At 42.1% G+C, this 15,107-nt stretch overlaps 1 protein-coding gene across 1 annotated transcript in view; it reads right to left on the reverse strand.

Annotated features, from left to right (window-relative positions):
* Positions 1 to 15,107, reverse strand: part of NIPAL2 (NIPA like domain containing 2) — a 52,459-nt gene that overhangs the window by 12,282 nt on the left and 25,070 nt on the right. Inside the window, 3 exon segments of the mRNA XM_074577508.1 lie at positions 387 to 483; positions 6,606 to 6,727; positions 8,708 to 8,767. Of these exon segments, the coding sequence (XP_074433609.1) occupies positions 387 to 483; positions 6,606 to 6,727; positions 8,708 to 8,767 (279 nt within the window).

Raw genomic sequence — 15,107 nt, forward strand, 5'->3', positions numbered from 1 at the left:
ACAAGGTCTTAAACTGCTCTGTTTTAAAGAACTGATTTTCATGGCTAGCCTGCCCTCCAAAACAAAATTTCAAACAGTCCCCTTTCCCAGGATCTAAAGATAAAGCATTGTTTTAAAAAAGCTACAGAATACCATTGCACACAGCATATTAATTTTAGGAAATCTGTAAAAAGAGAGAGTGCCAGCAATAAGCATAGAAACTATGTTTCATAATCGGCTTTCCTCTTCAAAAAGACACCACAGTAAAAGTCACGTGAAATGTTTCAACGATTCTCCTTCAGCACGCTGCTTTGAAACGACCCTAATCTAAACTAGATGGGGAGACCGAGTGACAAGGAATTATCAAGTAACAGACAGGGACATTAAAGTGAATAATATGTTCTTACCCAGTAGTGCTACCATCATTAACAAAACCACGATGTGCTTCACAGCCTTTTGTTTGTAAAAATAGAGGAGAATGCAGAATGTTATAATTTCTAAGATCTGAAAATAAAAGGGAAGAAAGTTAGAGCTGTGAAACTATGTAATAAATGCTTCATTCAAAGTCTTTGAGATGTCACATTCATTTTCTCTGCTCTAAGAGTTCAGAGGAGAATTATTTTATTAAGCATCTTGTGCTAAAAATTAACCTTATTACCAATTGACTGAGCTATCGAACAGTTGTTGTCATTTATCTTTCCTATTATAGCAAGAGTTAAACTTTGAGCATTTCTTATTCTTTAGGTTTTCATTTTGCACTTCGAGCTATATTTTGTCACTGGTGACATTTTTAATGTGACAGCAAAGATACCCATGTTTATTAGTAATAGTTCTTACAGAAACTGTGTTTATAATTCCTATGGCGTAAAGCACTTACCTGGTGGAAGAGCAGTCTCTCCTTCTAGCTGTGGTATTCCTAGTGTCACTCTTTGTGAGATGCAAGCTTATTTTTGCTACCCTCTTTGCCCTTCTCCCCTGTCCTACTAAAAAAAATCCCCCCAAACACTGTCCTTCTCTTCAAAATTTCTGCCATACATTGTAAGGAGGAAAACATTTATTTCAGTGGTGGTTCTCAAATCCCAGGTACCAGTCAAGAGCTTACCTTGAAAAGCTCAATGACACAGTAGAAGACCACACTGCAGGACATCTGCAGCTGCTGAAGCAGCTTTACCTATACTGTGCATGGTCCAAACTTGCTCCTTCAAGAACATCTGACAGCTAAATAGCAGACAGTTAAATTTACTGACTTGCTGTTCCTGTGTCTCTTTGCAGATTCCCTTAGTACCTCCTGCCTTTTGCCATCTCAGAAGCATGGGTATTCTCCCTCCTACCCACACAGCCCAAATACCCTTCTACGCCTAAAGAAAACCGCAAGTGCAAAACCCAAAAACTTTCTATGAAGCCCAGAACAGTTACAAGAGCAGGGATGATGGACCTCTGCACTGAGAGGTGCTCAGAAGCCTGGTAGCCTTGGAGACAGCAAGAAGAAAGAGAAGTTCATTTGTGCATATTGGAAAGTAATCAAATGGGGGAAATAAGATAGAAAGTGAGATTGTCATCATCAATGAATCCAGGTTTTGTCATTTTTTACCAACAAAAGAAGTCATAGAAGTACTTCATGTCTATCTCCTTGGTTTCATCACCAACATACCAATTTGTGTTTTATAACGCTTCTCCAGTCTTAAACCAGCAGTCACCGTAAGGCAGCACTAGACTTGAAAAGACCTGGGTGTTGAGCTGATGAACTTTCCAAAGAAGTGAATGAACAGTTACAGCAGCGGTTGTATAATGTAAGATAGGCCATTCCTCATTTTGAAGAGTGACTGCAGCAGGGAAGAGTCATCAGCTACATACTAAAATTTTCTACCACGCTCACACCTCTCCCAGTTTAGTAGCATTCAAAAATATGAACAGAACATAATTATGCCTTAATTCATTTTTTATTTACCTTCACACTGATCCCTTGGTCCCGAAGACAACCAAGAGACAATTGCGTCTCAGAACATTACAAACACAAATCTGGATTTTATGTCAAATGTTTATCGCAAGATTAAAAAAAAAAAAGACTTTTTTTTTAACTGTGTTGAATTTAGGAAAGCATTTTGCTGTTGGTTAAAAAAATGCATTCCTGGACTAATCCTTGTTTAATAATCTTTCCAATCTCTTGTGGAGCACTGGTCTTATCTCCCTCCAGAGAAACTTCCCTCCCCACCAGGCTTGCACCCCGAGGGGAAAGCTGGGGCACCAGCTGGTAGAAAAGAGGCCTTTGCCTCCGCCTCACAGTAAGTAACTTGGCCAGCCTCCCCAGCTTTATTCAACAGCGAAACACTGGGTATGTCTAAATCAGGAACCGAGGAAGAAGTCATGTTAAGATCTGCAGATAAGTGAGTTCATCTTGGCCTCCCTGTGGAAAACTGGGTTTTGAGGAAACTCAAAAGGAGAAGTAAAGGTAGCAGCTTCCGTCTTCATGTCACTGGCAAAGACATCTTAGGGCCAGAGGGGAATATCACATTATCAGGCTGCAGCTACAGCAGTATTCAAATAGCTTCAGTTGCTATTTTGACAGTGAACAGTTGCTAACAGAATAGAAGAAAGCTGTGCTAAATAAATATTCCCCACATGGAAAGGTACCCAGGCTAAGAAAGATGTTCCAGAGATGTCCCAAGTATACTCCCCCCTGACACACCAGTTCAGGACTGGCACACAGGATGGTGTGACTGGGATGGGGCCATGGCACCAGGTGACACAGCACTGTGAGTTGTGTTTCCCCCCCGGTGCAAAACATCACCTCTCCCAGACCCTTGGACTGGTTGTCACAGAGTGTGCAGAAACGCATGAGACAGCCCTACTGTAGGCAGCCAGCTACACCTCAGTTATTGGTTTGTTTTATGTCACCTAGACAACTTTAATTGCAATGCCAATAGAGGGAAACACCATCATCTGCCCTGTCACTTACATTTCAAACTACGCAAAAACAATCATCCCAAAACAAGCCCAGGGACAGTAGCTGGCTCACACCGCTCTATCACACCACCTCTGGTGCTCCATTCACTCTTCCACCTTACACTGACCCCCAGAGTGACAGGTAGTGCCAAGCACCACCAGCCTCGACTGAGCCAAGTCACTGTTGCTGGCTCTGTCCATCAACCCTCTGTCAGTCCTCATCCTGCCATCAGCTCTTCTCTTCCTAAAGCTACCATAAATCTCCCCAGTGGTCTCCTGTTTAAAAGCAAACAAACCCACCAAGAAGACGCACTTCTGAAAGGAAACAGCCAGGCAAAACCATCAAAAGGGCATAAAAGAGTCCCTGATGGCAGCTCTGGAAGGGGCACACAGGACTGTGTGCTTGGCTGCTTCTCCCTCCTCGGGAAGCCCCAAGAGCAGCAGTGATGTTGTGCCAGAGATGGCAGTCCTGCGGCTGAACCTGGGGGAAAAGCTGATGTTTGGTTTTCAGGGCTGTTATTTAAGTTTGTACAGCTCTGTCAAGTCTCGCACACTAAGCATGAAATTCAAACAATTAGTTGTCACCTTGTGCTGCCCAGCAGCCAAACTATTCTTCCGTGGTTCTCTGCCACTTGGTGACCCACCAACAGGTCACTTTTAATCACAATACATGGGAGAGGCCATCACATTGAGTCATGCTGCAAGGAGAGTGCATGGCTCCTACCAGAGCCTCACGCAGACAGGGACCCACCTGGGGTGCCCCAGCTGTTGCCTACGATTGTCTCCTGAGAATTACCTAAAATAGTGCTCGCTCTCATAGTTGATAGCTGTGGTAGTGTTAAATACAAAGTCCAGGAATGGGAATTGCGTAGATTATATCAGCTTCACATATTCTGTTTAGAGGAATTGAAGGACCTTGGCCTGCTTACAATCATTTTTGCTATTATAACTAATCTCTACTGAAGTCTCCTCAAGCCCACATCTCATCAACATTTTTTTATAATCATGATGTTTTCCATGTTTCTAAGCATTACCAGGAGGCACCAAAACAAAATACCACATTGTCTGCCTCAACTCTTTTTCTGAGATACACAGCAACATACGGACCAATCAACCAGGAGGGTCTTCTAGGCACTTTGAAGGAAAAGCAGAAATGCTTTGAGCCTGATTTTACAGAGATTAAATATTAACAACCCAATACTCACTATGCTTCTGTTTAGGGAAACATAAGAGCTTCATCTATAATTGATGTCTTCTGTAGTGACTCAAAGTGCACATAAGCAAAAGAGAAAAAAAACAAGATAGGATAGTCTTTCTTGTTCAGACATGATTATGCTACTGCAAAGTCTCTAAAGGTGACTCAAAGTTGTCTCATGTGGGAACTAGAGGCTATTTCTGCAGAACTCCTCTGATGCCAGTGGAGTGCCACATGGGGATGGTTTATCACCCACGCAGAACATTTTGTACCACTGGGGCTTTGTATTTCTCAGCAAACCACACTTTGGGGCTACTTTTAGAAAGACTGTTGGACTACATTAAACTGCTGTACTGTCTCCTCGCTATATATTTATACTGGAAACTCTGCAACTTCTGCTGCGCTTTTTTACGTCTCAGCAGCCAAGCTGTGCTAAGCATTTTACAAACAATTACGAAGAGCTAGTTCCCTGCCCAAAAAGAATGTTTACAGCAGGGTTTGCTTGAACTTCCAGCAGCATACCAGGATAATCAGGCTGGTATCTCAGAGTCTCTTGTGGAGCCTTTCACTCCTCCCTTTTCTTTGGACAGAGGAAGCTCAAAACAGATGAATCCAGGGAGCAGAAGGAACAAATAAAGCTTGATATGTTGTTGAGTCAACAAGATTTGCTGTGTACTTGCGCCATCCTTTCCTGCAACCCACACTGTACATCTAGAACTGGGTGCTGGCTGAGGCAGGGAAAAGAGACAAGAGGGGAAAGAAAGTCCAGGGGTTACCTACAACCTACCTACCACCATAATGTCTCCTGAGAAGAACACGGCACAGTCTTCCTAGGCGTTCAACTGTGTTCTTATTAATTTTTCCTGAAACACTGTGTTCTTATTAACTTTTCCTGAAACAAGGTCAAAAACTCCTCAGACGGGGAAAAGCTCTTTTCCAGCAACCTGTTGGTTTTAAGAAAAAGTGAACAGCATATGGCACAGAAATTTCTGGTGTCACTGGGTGCAGATGGGGAACTTTCTCTACATGAAAGGATGACCCAGCAATTTAAAATCAGTGCCTAAAATGCCAGGCTGTTTTAGCATCTACAGGTGAAACTGTATGGTAGAGGGGGATAATCAGTAGGAAAGAGAGAGGGTCCTCCAGTGAACACCAAGCCCCTTGTTCTGAACCACCTGCTAAAGAAGTCCCTTCCCCTCTGCTGGGTCATAGAACCATACAATCATAGAATCTTAGGGCTGGAAGGGACCTCTGGAGATCATCTAGTCCAACCCCCCTGCCAGAGCAGGGTCACCTGGAGCAGGTTGCACAGGAACGCATCCAGGCGGGTTTTGAATGTCTCCAGAATTGGAGACTCCACCACCTCTCTGGGCAGCCTGTTCCAGTGCTCTGCCACCCTCATAGATTACATAGATTTACAGGTTACATAGATTTGCTGAAGCTCTTGCTGAGGCTGAACCTATCCTTACTGAGTACCCCACAACTCTTGGGCATTGCCTTCTAAAGCCTCTCTACTGCCTGACTGAAAGTGCATGTTGTGATTTGTGCCACATGATCACTAATTTCTTCCATTGAGCTGTATCACCATCTTTTAAAATGCACAAAAAATAGAGCAAGAGGATCAACGTTTTTTGTGGTAGCACGTACTTTCTGCTTAATCAGTAGTCTCATGGATAGTTAGATATATTTAAAGTCTGCAGGTTGGCTAAAAGATTAAGGTTCTTAAACTGTCTACTCATTGGCTTTCTAACTGAGCTTCCTACTGAGACAAGCCTGGGCACCAACATCTATCCCAAGTGAGTCACTTTACTGGGAAAAAAGTAGCTGCTGCTGAAGCTCATATATTGCGTCTTTTACATTCAGCTGAAGGAACAAATTTTCAGCATTCCAGAGGAAGAGAGAGAGAGAAATTCCTCCTACTCACTCTGGTCTTGTTCCTGATGCTAATTAAATACATCAAAGAAGACGTATGGTATTTGAAGTTTGTATACAGATACTTTAATCAAAATGGTATTTTTGTATTTGAATTCAAACTCAGGTTCGGATTGTGATATGAAAGAAAAAAGCAGGACCAAATGCATACATAGCCTAATTTCAAAAAGCACAAGTCCATCATATTCCAGAAAAGCACTGTAACTTAGATGTACATGCAGACAGCATGGCACGAACACATATATAGGAAATATAAGCAGTGCTAATATTCAGGTTTTCCTTCAAGCCCAACAAACCCCAAAATCTTTCCATTCCTGTCCATCTGGCACAACTGTGATTTTCCCCTGGCATGTAGTTCAAAACACATGAGTGTTTTGGTTCATCGTATTTTCAGCTTGGGGACGGGTGTGATGACCCAGAGACTTGCTATCTCTCCTATCAAAATAACACAATTTATCTTCAGGAGCAGTTTTTCTGCCACTAATTCATAATGCTGCAAAAAGCCCAAGAGCCCCAGTTTTTCTCATTTAGGGAGTAGTATGAAGCAGATACTCACCAAATATACCAAAAAAGGCCAGCTCACTAAGTAATTCTGTACTCGTCTTGCTGTGAGCTCTTGGGGTACATTTGGAGCGAATGTCACCAGCAAGTATGTCCCTGTTACTGTCAGTGTTCCTCCTTTAAAGAAAAGGACACATTATTTTGGTACGACAGTATTTGTTAATTATGGTCATCCTTGCTCTCCAGCTGACTTGGAAATAGTTTCTAGAAGAAAATTTAAGTCCATTTAATCAGATCTGGCTTTAGGTACTTGGGTTGCCTTGCATTCGTGGTCTTATCTAGTGTAATTTTTATTAAAGACTCAAAGGATTTTGGAAATATGAAAAAAGCTGTCAGGAAAGCCACATGAATTAGGGTTCCAACTCAGCAATGTGTTTTCAAATGTTCTCAATTCTAATATCAAGCGCACGACAAAGGAGAATCAATCCTTTGTATTTCTCACAGACACAAAGCAGGTCACATAAACTCATCCTAAACTGAAAGAAGAAGTTGCTTACTGAGGCAGACAGCTAGATCATTAACCAGCACAAATAAACATCGCTCTCCCAAGGTCAGCGTGGACACAGAGATCTGCACCAGCTATGGACCTGCCCTGGAAACATTAAGCGCAACAGCTATGCTCCAGTCCAGTGCTCATGTGAAGCTGTCATGGAGCCAACATTTTGGCGACTCCCTCTTGTATTTGCAGACCTATCATCTGTTCTATAAAGGGTTGATTTGCAAAAGACTGTTCAGCCATTAAGTTGCCAGGGCCTCTTTTCAAGGTCGAACCTGCATTATTGTGCTTTTAATAAAAATCTGGAAGTTCTGCCTTGTGGACAGCCAGCTGACAAACACAGATGTTCGTCGAGGTATCGAGATAGAAGTGAGCAGATCCTGAGCTCATAAGCAGTTTGGATTAAGGAAGATATTAACTAATAGATTATTTTTTTTCAAGTAATCTTTAAAATTCTTTGCAAACCTACAAATTGGTGTGGAATACAAGGTTCAGGAATACAAAACACAGCACATCCAGAGGACTTTGCTGGCACTGCTCTTGCACACAGTTCCTTTGGAAAAGCAGAACTGCTCTATATTTATGTGCTTGCAAAAACATCACCATATTTCCCATCATACAGCTCATTCCTATGGAATGTAGCAACATTGTTAAATCCTTCTTGCAAAGTCGAACTCACAGAAATAAAATAAATCAGTGCTTGAAAGTTAAAGCAACACACAATGCATAAGGCCATAAGGGAAACATGATCAGACCGGGGAGGGGGGGATTTTGAATGTAGCAGCTGAGCTGGCAAACTTGGATCCCAAACCTAAATAAATATTATATAGTATTCCTGGAACAATGCTGAACAGATCCCTCCAAAACATTCATGAGAACAGCTGGGATGTCCTCATAGTATGGACAATCAGTTCTAGATGCTAGGAATGCCACAGAAATATCAGGTGCCCAGTATCAACATCAGGTGCACTGTCCCGGCCAAGATGGCTTGGTGTAAAGCCCAAACCCTGGTATATGCTTGTCTCTCACTATTACTGTGTTCAAGCTGGACAGTTTTGGTTTTCAAAAAAATCTTGGACACAGACAAAAAATTGACATGCTTTTACAGTGAAGACCGTGTTTCCCAACAAAACACTTGACAACATGATTATTTGTTCTTTGAAGTGATAAAATCAATACCAAAAGGGAGGTTGTCACTTTTAATTGAGCTTGAATTTTTGTGCAATGTCTATGCAGTAAGAAAAAAAATCATGTATTTGAATGAATAACTCAATCACTTCATTGTTTTTATTAAAATTGTGTTGTACTCATAAATATAATACTAAATACAACCTCAGAGGCAAAAATAGACAATGAAAATAAATATGAGCAATGAGGACACATAAGGAATGAGTTATGGTTAGAAGAGCAGAGGATTGCAGTCTTTTCCACATGCACCGAAGATTCTCTCTCTTTTTGTCGCTTCTTCCCAATTTTGTAAGTATCTGCCTCGAAACACTTGCTCGGGAAAGTGGGAGTGGGAAGGTGGGGGGCTGCGTGAGAGTTACAGCTTGCTAAGCATACGGCGACACACATGTCCATATTAGCAAACGCTTACTTACCCAATATATCAGCAGCCCTCATGGTCTTCTTTAGGAATAAGACAGAAATAAATGCACTACCTAGAGCAGAAATATAAAGACTTTTTTTTATATCTGATAAAATATCAAGTGCTATAGCAAAAAGCTGCCCTGGGCCAAGTATAAATATATCTCATGGCTGTTGTTGTTGCACCATACCATGATATAACCAGCCAGGAGTCCATTCCGGCAACCAACCATCCCTCAGTTTTTGTAAGATTTTAAATATCCAGCAGGCTCTTACGTGGTTGAAGAGATGCAATACCCTTCCCATCTCCCACGCAGACACTGCTTAAACTGCTCTGATTCAGTCATATGTGGAAGTGTCAGGAAAGCTGGGCACTGATCAGCCTTACCATTCCACTCCCCATTTTGCCAATAACTCACTGTATGGACTTGCTCAAGGTAAATTGCCTCATAGAAGGATAAAATTCTGCTTCCTTAGACTTCAGTGTATTAATAGAACAAAAGTAGCAGTACAACCGAGAGGAAGAAAGCCATATAATTGCAAAAGCATAATATTTCATATGAACTAAAAAAGCGGTCATGATGTCTGCAACAAGCAGGTGGAAGAACTAACGTATGTTCCATACAGGAGCACTGCCTGTGGTTTTCTACAGTGACTAGTCACGAGGAAAGAGAAAAATGGAAGTGAGCCCTGGAAATGACCTCCTGTTCCCTGGGCAACTCTACCCTTGTCCGGCTCTCGCATCATCTCTGTGGCAGCTCCTAGCCCTGCCTCTCCTGGAAGGGCAGCAGTGGGTGGTGAGCAGCAGTAGTGATCAGGCCAGGATTTCTGGTAAGCAGCTCAGCATGGACATGTGCTTGAAAGGGAAGAAGGGGTTTTGGACCTATGACAGATGAGACTGTTGGCCACCTGGGAGAGATGGCTTTATTCCAGCAGGCAACATTTGAGCATCTACCTCTAAGGAGAAGCAAGAGAGGCTGAATAGCTCCCATGTGAAAGAGATGAGGAAAGGCCTTTGGGAGAGGTGCATTGCTAATGTTAGAATCATTTAGAAACCTCAAAAGAAGACTCTGCCCAGGAGGGACAGTGAAGGGACACATTGAACCTAAATCATGGGATGCTATTACAAGAGCTCTGTTCCTGCCTACAGCATGAAATTCTTAGTTTATTCTTGAAATGACAGTTCAACCTTTTTGCAACCCTCTTCGCCTCATTATCTCTATTGTTCTGATGGAAAATACAATTTGCGGTTAGCTAGTGGATGTACTCTAGGTAAATCTAGTGAGGTTCATACCAAGAGGTAAACAGAGAACTGGAATTCAGCATCATGTCTGTGTTACCCAATCGGTAAAAAGTCAGATATAGCAGAAGTCATAAATTTAAACTGTATCAAGGGTGGTGGAGATCTATGCAAACAAATAAGTGCAATAAAAGAATCTTCAACTGAAAATGCCCTGCTGAAAATAAGCTTCCTGACACGGTTTTCTTTATTCAATGTTTCAGCGACAACTTTGCTGGAGAAAAGACAGTGGTATCCAGGCAACGCTGGTAATAGCAGAGCTACCTAGGTTTAGAAAAGAGAGAGGACAAAAACCAGAAAAGAAGCATCAGCAACCCAAGATAGTGCAGGAATTAATTACCACTCTGTCTCCCTGCTGTTGCAGCTCTCCCAAACTCCACCTCAGCCCACCCACCTAGGCAGTCACTGTCACAGCAAAGACTTGTTGCTTAATGAAGTGATTTTTATTATTTTTTTTATTCCCCCCTTGCCTAGGCCCTCTCCATTCAGCAGAGATCTAGTAAATGCAATTTAGGGTTCAATTCCAGTGTTGGCATCCAATTTGGGGTGAGATGAGTTATGCCCAAAATTCCACTGCCTGGTTTTCTGGAGATGATAAATGGCAGCTTGGGGGGATCACAATCTCAGAGGCTGGCAGTGGGCACAGGGAGGCACTGGAATGCATCCAGATAATGAAACTTGTCACTCAGCCTGTCATCCGCTTTAATAATGCATTCAAATGTGGAAAGCTCTTTCTCCAGAGATAGCTGGTAATGCACAAGAGATCATGAGCTTAACAGAAAGTATGTATAATTAATGCTCTTTATGATGTGTAATATGTAGAGGAATCTAAAAATAGGAGAGGTTTTAAGAACATATATTAGGCCATCTGGGGTTGGAGGAAAAACTGAAGTAGGAGGGGAGGTGCAACACCAAGGTGAGGAGATTGAGACCCAGGAGAGACTCTGAACACAAAAGACAGCTATCCCTGTTGTCTTTTCACCAACACTCACATGCATTCAAGTGAAGAAGAAAAGCAAATAGGGTAAACCTAAGTGAAAAAGCAGAGAACAGTTACACAGAACTGATGAGATGCCAGAGGACGTACATGACTGATCAGCAGCCTGGCAAACTCTGGCTGTTACCTTCAGGGCTGAATTTTAAGCAAGTTATGGTAGCACAGCCAAGAGAGCACCTTGTCACTACACACTGCCTAACACAATATTTAAATTTTATATTTATTTTGTTAATTATCTGGGGTTTAGGCTCCATAAGCTTGACTTTTAAATAGTCTTTTATGTTCTTCATAACCTGGTGGGTTTGAACCAGCTTAAATCAAAGAAACCAAGGGCATTTTGTCTTGACACAGGCAGTGGCTCACTAGAAACAATGAGCCAGAGGAGGAGGGGTATGAAAGGAGCCCGTGAGCCCCAGGAGCACAGGCTACCCTTTACTTGCTTTGCCTTCTGCTGGCTTTGCAACTTTGCCTGGCCAGCAAGACAAATGGCAGTCACCAACGTGCATCCTGGGAGCCCAGTGAGAAATTCACAGCCCTCACAGCTGCTCTGCTCCTCTTCCTTAACTCCTTTGGGCTCCAGCTCACAGTCTCAGGTGCGGTTAGCTGCTTAAGACATTAACTCGTCCAGAAAAGGCAGTTAAAGACAATATGCTAGATGGCCAACACATTCACCCAACCATCTCCTTTCTGCCTAGTGGCCTCCAAGCTGACCCTGCTGTGAGCAAGAGGTTGGGTTAGGGACCTCCTGAGGCCCCTTCCAACCTGAGTTATCCTACGACCTTGTGAACCCTTGGCAGAAGAGCAAGTGGGCAGCCAGAGGCCACAGCTAAGGCCACCAGCTATATGAGTTAAAGACCTTACTGTGTCCCAAATTCAGCTCCTAAATGCAGGCCTGCTGAAACTCCTGTGCTCAGCTCCTCAGACTCTCCGCTGCTTCTTCACCATCCCTCAGACCACAGACAAGGTGTCTCCCATCTTCCCTCTTCTCCTCCTCAACACCAGTGATGTTACACCCACACACTTTCCTCCTAGCCAGCTTCCCCTTCACCATGATTTTGCACCATCACTGCAGCATAAGTCTAACTTCCTACCACCCAGCCCTCGTTTTCCCTTTCCATGCCAAGGTCCTCTTGTTCCTCCTCTGTCACAGAAGCTGTGTGCCTCCTCCTCCCACACCATTATACTGATGTGGGAAATAAATCACTGAACATTATGTTCAGATCTACGGACAAATAGACCAAAGAACTTGAGCAACTGCTGTGCTGAAAAGTATTAATGTGTCTTTGCAACTGCTCATTTGTTTGCCTGTGTCGTTTTAAAAGCTATAGGCAGTTACAGAGATTGAGATCTGTGTCAGAGGGAGGAATAGTCTCTGATTTTTTTTTAATTGGTCAGCAATAGAATACAACAATACAGAAATGCAGACAAAAACAATTGTGTCAAAGTGTAAGCTGGCAACAGCTTGGCAGTAAAGTAAGTAATTTATCATTGTTCTGAAGCCTCCTTGGTTTTGAGCCACTGGTTTTAGCAACACAACACATGCACCACTCTAAGCCCAAATTGTCAGCCTGAAAGTCATTGAAGCAAAGACTGCATCCCTGGTTGTCTGAGAAGACTTGTATACTTCTGGGTGAATCAGAACACTTTAAACTTTTTAACTAATTACTAAGGTAAAACTTTCAAAACTAGGCGCAGATCCTACTCCCACTGAGTGCGGTGGCAGATAGCCTGCAAGATCAAGAGAAGAGCAGAAAATCTGGGCGATGATCTGTTAAGGATACACATTACAGAACCAACACATCCTAAAGAAATCCTTGAGTTCATTTCATGCCTTGGTTGCATCATGCTTATATTAATATCCACAAATTGAGAAGTATATATGTCCTGCAAAATATCTGTATCGATATCTGTAGGCTTATGAAACTCTTCAATCTGGAAATACAGAGCTAGTATTTCAAATGAAAAATATTATGACTTGGCACAAAATCATGATAAGAAATTACTGGGTAGAAAATGGGTAAAAAAGAGTTTGTTCAGGACCTTAATTGCTATGTTGAAACAACTTCATCTTCTCATACATCAGCATAAAACAGGGTGTTTTGTATTCATTATTGAATGAATATATATTCACATTATTGAATTAATATATACTCACTGCAGCATGTGAATTTCAATTTAAATTGAAAAAATGGTAGAAAATGTCCATTTCTGCATGATATGCAATTAAGCGCCTTATGGGAGGGCTGTAATGGTGCCACACATAGCTTAGTCAGCTCCTCATTCTCTTAGGAGAGTGATCATTTACGATTATCTCCGTATGTAGTTTTTCTCCAGCACAAATAGAAATAGAGAGTAGTGTGATATGTGGGTTCTGCCACTAGCAGACACTGAATGGTGAGAACCCAGATCACAAAACAACTCCTCTGCCTCCTAGACATGAATGCTGCAGTTAGGATTGTTTCTTGCTTGTTTCTTTAAGAAAGGGAAAATACACAACAGGAGAAGTTAAAGATAGAAAATACATACTGATCTGTAGAGTGTATTTTCTATATTTTGTCCAATTCAGCCTTAAACAACTCAAATGAAAGTGTCCACCACTTATTTTTCCTACCCAAAACCATTTCACAAATAAGTATATTTCATTATTAAGTTGTTTTCCTGGTACTGAGGCTATTTATGAATCTCATCTTTTTATGTCTATTTTTATTGTCAGGTCTTACACTAAATAATTCCTTTCATAACTGTTCATAACTTCAAATATTAGCATATCCTTCCTTTTCCTCTTTTCAATTCTTAGATGACCCTTATGTACTATTTTAAATAGATTAATGCTCTCCTCATAAATGCATAGACTGCTTCTGTCTTGTCCAATAGTTTTCCAATAAAAACATAACATTTAATATTTGCCTCAAATGTTCATTCTGCTAAGCTTAACTGGTTCAGTCAGGTAAAGGCATTTAAAACCACCTATTTTGCAGAATACTTTTGTACCCATTTCACTGGTGGTTTGGATGAAATACCAAAGGAGGAGTACGAGCCATGATTCAAAAGACTGTTGTTTAATGTTTGCACCTCTCCCAGCTTGTGCAACAAGAAAAACATTTCACTTTGAGACCAAGCATTTATGCTGTTTTATTTAACTTAGGGGTCTGTCTCCATTTAATGAAGCAGAGATTGTAGGTTGTTTGGTTGGACTCGATGATCTCAAAGGTCCTTTCCAACCATGAAGATTCTATGATTCTATGAAGCAGTTTAAGCTCACCCAGTTGATTTTGCACTAAATCTGTTGAGCAGTGCTCAAGCTGTGAGAATGCGGTTGCTGCCGGTCATGTTTTAAGATGTAACCTTAAAGCATGCTTTATAGATATAGACCCTCAGTCTAGCTTCCCAGATGAAGAGATTCAGGACCATCCCGGTGCAGAAGCACTTGGTGATTCTCTAATCCATCCCCAAACTCAAGCTATTTTAGTCTGCCATGCAGTCAGGGAGATCTGGAGAGATGATGGAACAGGTAGTACATTTGATCATTGCAGCTCAAATGAGCTGGAGGTTAAGGGAGCAGAGAATGGGGAGCAGGTCTTCCTGGGATCCAGAGGCTGCACGCTAAGAGGGGGACAAGAAAAAAGGCTGAACTGATGAGATTGCCAGTCATGAGAGGAATGTAGTTTAGCTGAAGGATAGTGTGAAAAAGCTATTAAAGAGTGACCAAGCATTTTTATTAAGCACATTCAGAAGGAAAAGAGCTGGTTTGGAGAAAGGAATTGTGCTCACAGTCTTGGAGCAAACTAAAATATCTCTCTCCCATGCAAATTGCTACGGGGGGGGCGGGGGGCAGACAGAATGACAGGAAGCACAGCCAGCCCCTAATGCCCATGCACAAAGTACGAGGACAGGCAAGTCCACGTGCAATCTGCAGGCACTGACAGATAAATCACAGCTGATTTTCAGTACCTGTAGCACCAGTGCCTTGGTGGAGCCTGCATATAGACTGCTAAATCCAAGCCTGAGAATCTCTCTGCCCTGAAACCATTAGTTTAAAACCTCCTTCATCTTATCCTGCCTACATCTCAGATCTACCGTCTCGCTCAAGGGGAGGTCAGTCTGCTGACCTACTGTG

Source organism: Larus michahellis, chromosome 2, assembly GCF_964199755.1.
Source record: "Larus michahellis chromosome 2, bLarMic1.1, whole genome shotgun sequence".
In the NCBI taxonomy this organism is placed as follows: Eukaryota; Metazoa; Chordata; class Aves; order Charadriiformes; family Laridae; genus Larus; species Larus michahellis.